Here is a 5591-nt window from a genome sequence, read left to right as displayed (position 1 = left end):
CCATACATTATCTTAAATTTTTTTTAAATCTAAATAATAAATTATTTCCTTATCATAGAATGCGTCTTTAGAACGTATGTAGGTATATACACACAAGAGTAGTAATACATAACTGCCATCTTGACGCGTAAAGCTGATACGCAAAATACGCTTTGAAAATATCTTGTTTTCGTTACAACAAATTTGTATAAATACGAAAGAACATGCTTTTTGACCAACAGTTTACTTTAAGGTTCCTATTTTCAAAGAACAGCAACACATACCTAATCTCTAAAGATAATATTACCATGAAGGTTGAAAATAGGAGATGCCTTAGTTACTTTTAGTAAAATGTTAATTTTATTTTTCCAATTTTAGATTTTGATCGTTGGTTTGACACTCCTTGGTTTAACAAAATGCCAGGAGTTTGGAGCTCCATCTCTAAGAAGAATAAGTCGCCAGGCTGAGGCTGGAGTTGACTTCAGTGGATGTGTTACTGATCCAGATACTGGATTATGCTGTGTTGAAAAACAAGAAACCGTGTCAAGTATTCAAAAGGATCCTCTCCTTGAATGTACTCATAAGAGCGTCGAGAAGTGTCATTACACATATGTAACACAATTTACTCCTTCACAAGAAGAGGTCTGCAAAGAAAACTTTGAGAAATCTTGTCAAATTACATTCAAAAAGCAGGCCTTTAATGAAACTGTCAAGAAATGTTACAAGCCTCTTGAAAAAGTGTGTAATGGGCAAGGAAAGGAAGAGTGTCGCACAGTCTATGAATCTTCTTGTACCACGAAATATGTTGAAAAACAACCTGGTAAATTTGTTGGAGACACAAGCTGTGAAAAACTACCCATTGAAATTTGTGGAGCAGGATGTGTTACAGAGCAAGGTCCCGAAGAGTGCCACGATAAAATACTTACATCTGTTGTTGATATCCCTGAAGAAGTTTGTGATCTTAACCCACAAAAAACATGCAGATTGGCAACAAAATTAGTTCCTAGACTCAAACCTACTCATGAATGTACAACTATTCCAAAGGAAACGTGTAATTTGAAATTTACATCCCCAAAATTGGTTGACAAACCTCTCAGAACCAAATGGTGTTTAGATGATACTCCTGCAGCTCCTGGGGAGACATATGATGAAAACAATGCAATTGGGGCTCCTATTACTTTCCCATCCGGTGATAATGGTTTCGGCATTGATCCAAGAAACTTTAATCAACAATCCCTTTCTTCATCTGCTTCACAAAATAGAGCATCAGTTGTAAATTCCGACTCTTCCTTCTCTGGAAATAACAAACAAAACTTTGGATCAGGAAACTCTATCTCTACAGATCAAGCATCCAACTCATTTTCTTCTGGTCAAGGGTCAGGATTCTCTAGTGATAGTAAAATATCAACTGGAAACTCATTTTCTAGTGGACAAAAATCATCGTCTTCAAGCTTTGGATCTGACTCATTCTCGTCTGGTACCGGATCTGGATTTTCTAGTGGAAGTCAACAATCCACAGGATCTGGTAATTCTTTCTCCAGTGGACAACAATCATCTTCGTCAGCTCTAGGGTCTGGATTTTCCAGTGGAAGTCAAAAATCCACAGGATCCGGTAATTCTTTCTCAAATGGACAACAATCATCTTCGTCAGGTCTAGGGTCAGGATTTTCCAGTGGAAGTCAACAATCCGCAGGATCCGGGAGTTCTTTCTCAAATGGACAACAATCATCTTCGTCAGGTCTAGGGTCTGGATTTTCCAGTGGAAGTCAACAATCCACAGGAACTGAAAATTTATTCTTGAGTGGACAACAGTCATCCGGTCAAGGCTCAGTATTCTCAACCGGAAATCAACAATCCTCAGGAGCTGGAAACTCTTTTGGATCATCATCATCAGGATCTAATTTATTTTCCTCAGGCCAAGGATCAGGATTCTCAAGTGGTAGTCAATCATCTCAAGGAACTGGAAACTCCTTCTCAAGTGGTAGTCAATCATCTCAAGGAACTGGAAACTCCTTCTCCAGTGGAAAACAATCCTCTTCTTCAAGCTTTGGATCTGACTCATTTCCTTCCGGCCAAGGATCAGGATTATCTGGTGGTAGTCAACAAGCCGTAGGAGCAGGAAATGTTTATTCCAGCAGCCAAGAATCATCTTCCTCCAACTCATTTGGATCATCCTCATCTGTATCCAACTCATTTTCTTCCAGCCAAGAATCATCCTCAGAAAATTCTTTCTCGAGTGGAAAACAATCAACTTCTTCAAGTTTTGGATCTGACTCCTTTTCTTCTGGCAAAGGATCTTCTTCCAACACATTTGGATCATCTTCATCAGGATCTAACACTTTTACATCAAGTGGTCAGGGATCCGGTGTTTCCGAAGGAGGACAATTTGGAGGCATCTCCTTTGATTCAAATCAAGGATCACTGAGTTCAAGCTCACAACCAACCTCCTCAGGAAATAGGAATACTCAATTCAGTAATGAAGTACTCCAAACATATGGAGTGGTTTAAATTTGTTTTTTTGCTGGACGTTCCTACAAACTGAAGTTACTAATTAATTTATAACCTATTTATTCAAAGTTGTTGATTTTTTCATTGTTAAATTGTTCTTTTTGATCGTTGAACTATAAAAGTCCAAATACACTACTATATTTTATCATTTTAAAACGTCGTTATCTTTTTAATACTCCATCACTATTTATAAAAATGCTTCTTAGTTCTTTGAATCTACACTCTATCGCCAATACTTATTTGTATGTTCCTAAGAAATTAAATCTAAATAACTGCAATGATTTATTTATCTTGCTTGGGATAAATTCGTATACTTAGCAATTTTTAATTGAGTTTCAGCGAATTTAATTAATTTTTGTGCTTTAAAGTCGTTCCTTTGTTTTCCTTTTGATTTTTTGGATTCTTCTTTTTTTTAAATTTGAGGATTGAGGTCTACAATGGTATGTGAAAAGTTTTTACTCTGGCATATTTTGTTGCAATCCAAAAATCATGGTTAAAATTATTCCAAAATAAAAATTTATCTTTTCTCGATATCTTATATCAATAAAGTTTTTTTAGTATTTTGATAGATATTTTTTGAGTTCAAAATGAATAGAATAGTCAAAAAATTATAAAAAATGTAAATGACGTATCTATTATAATTGTTCAAGTGTATCTCACGATTTATTTTTTTACCCTGTTCACCAACAACATTTTAAGAAGAGTGTTCATTAACGGAGAGTTAAAAAAAAGTTAGAAACGAAATAAAAAACACACAATGTAATCTATATTTTTCTTTTTGAGCATGGTAATATTATGTTGATATTTTGATGAATGATCAAAGAAAATAGATTTTATTCTTTTAGCAACCTAAAAATTACTATAATTTTGTACTAAAGGTTACTTACATCTAAAATTAGATTACAAATTGAATGTTTTAAAGGATAAATATTTCACTTTCAATTTTTTTACTCTGTATTAAACAAACGTGTTTTTAGCATTTGCCAAATTCTCTCCCTATCACAAATTTTTACATGAATCGTGACGTGTATCCGTGAACTGAAATACAAAGATTTATTTTTAAATAAATAAAAATCACAAAAACGGATAGATGAATCTTCAAAGACATTATTTCTGTTTGCTTCCGGGTGATACACTCATTGTTTACAATGTTAAGCAAAACGATTTGCTCTGTGAGTGTGTTTACGGTGCACCCTCTGCCTTAGCACTCCTTCAATGTACATAACAGTTGTACAATGATTATTTTACCGGATACTTATACTGAAATTACTTAAATACAAATAGTAACTTGATATCGTAAGTCAGGTTTACTCTCTAAACGCATGAGTGGAGATCCACAACGAAGCATTTAATTAATTTAAAGATTGCAAGACACATTGTTGAACGGAAAAAACGAGAAAAAATCAAAAATGATTATTGGTCCAGTCCTTCTACAAACCCCATACAATAGATGACATATACCAACAATGCAGTCCCATTCATGGGTGAGATAAAAGACAAGGGTTTTTTTTTTTTTTTTTTTTTTTTTTTTTTTTTTTTTTTTTTTTTTTTTGAATACACCAGGGATTGTTTTAAGAAGGGCCATAGAGGACTTTAGTCCCTCTCTCGAAATTTTTAATATTTTTTGTGCGAGGTAAAATAGTGACCTTTTTGATTACAAACAAATAGGGTAAACTTTTACAAGAATGAAACGGAGTACAACATGAAGGCTTTATCACAGACTTATTTATTGATACATCTTTCTATTTTTCAAAATTTCTTACCTTGGCTGCAACTATGGTCTCTAACCTAGACCAAAAGGCGCTGTAGCTATTCTTAATAAAGGCATCGGACATAACCGCCCACTACTGCTTGAAGAAGTCCTTGAAGTTTTCTAAATCTCAGTGAATGATAGCACAAGCTTTCTTCTCGACAACAACTTCAATAGCATAGTCGAAGGAAGAACAGCATAAGGAGGAGGTGGGCGAAATATGGGGTATTTTATATGCACGTGAACTTATTTGAGATTTCATACCCGCAATGTTTACGTTGCTTTGAATATTTGAGGATACCAACTTCAAAATATTTAAAAAAAAAATTTGTATACCCTTTCCGAGTATTTGCCCTTATTAATCGTAGTTATTTTCTTTTTCGGTGTTATGTCAATTTTACCTATTTGTATCAACTAAACCCCTATACCATCTTTAATAATTATTTTAATAATTACTATGGGTTTTCACTTGGTAAAACCCCCAATTTTTTTACTTCATTTGTGGCTAACTTCTGATCACATAAAAATAAACTTAATGGGGTCAATAATTTTAGCACAATTACTCGTATCAACCAAATTGAATATCATATATGAATATACAAGGTGTGTAAATATGAAACTAGAATTTCCAAGAGATGGCCAGAGAAGTCAATGTAGCTGTGACATTACACCATTTTCGTTGCTAGGACTTCTGGCATCGAAGATCTTACATGATCCACTATACAAGTTTTATACAACATTACAGTTGTAATAGCATTGGAAATGTCTAATTTTGTGTCTCCAGACTACAATTTTCAGACAGCACTGATTTTCTATGATCATTGGAGTTCAACTGCAGCATAATCAGATCGAATGATTGTCGATGCTTACAATGACCATGTTCTTGTTAAATATAAGTGCTTTGAATGATTTTAAACAATTAGATTTTCCAATTTTGGAACGAGGAAAACTATAGCAAAAGTTTGAAGACTACTATGAGCTGCTAAAACCTAGCAATACCGTTAACACTAAACGCTACCGTCAACAAATAACAAATTTGAATACAGTCTTGTTTTAAAAACGACTGGAATATCAAAAGAAACAAAAAAAAGGGTTTTTTACCTATGATACCTAATGCAACATCATACAGGGCAAAATGGGGGAAGGAAACTTTAATTTTAAGCGTCATGGGATATTGATTTGTTCAAATAATAAACTTCTTGAAAAACGTCCCTAGTTACAGACACAATTATGTAGGATATCATTAAAGATCCTTCAATTCCTTTTCTTTCTTTTTTTGTAAATAAAAGGTGTACCAAAAGTTCGTTTCGGAAAATTTTTCATGCAAAAATAAGTATTGATAGAAAATTATGCA

The 5591-nt window shown here is 33.8% G+C and overlaps 1 protein-coding gene across 1 annotated transcript; it reads left to right on the top strand.

Moving 5' to 3' along the window:
* The first annotated feature begins 203 nt into the window (after positions 1-203).
* Positions 204-2487, top strand: LOC121119829 (uncharacterized). The gene is made up of 2 exons (XM_071893211.1): positions 204-293; positions 358-2487. Exons 1-2 carry the CDS (start codon positions 204-206, stop codon positions 2485-2487), a joined length of 2220 nt encoding a protein of 739 aa, XP_071749312.1.
* Positions 2488-5591: the final 3104 nt, after the last annotated feature.

This window comes from Lepeophtheirus salmonis, chromosome 1, assembly GCF_016086655.4.
Source record: "Lepeophtheirus salmonis chromosome 1, UVic_Lsal_1.4, whole genome shotgun sequence".
Classification (NCBI taxonomy): domain Eukaryota; kingdom Metazoa; phylum Arthropoda; class Copepoda; order Siphonostomatoida; family Caligidae; genus Lepeophtheirus; species Lepeophtheirus salmonis.
Note: the sequence above shows the minus strand (reverse complement) of the source record. Positions and strands in the feature narration are given on the sequence as shown.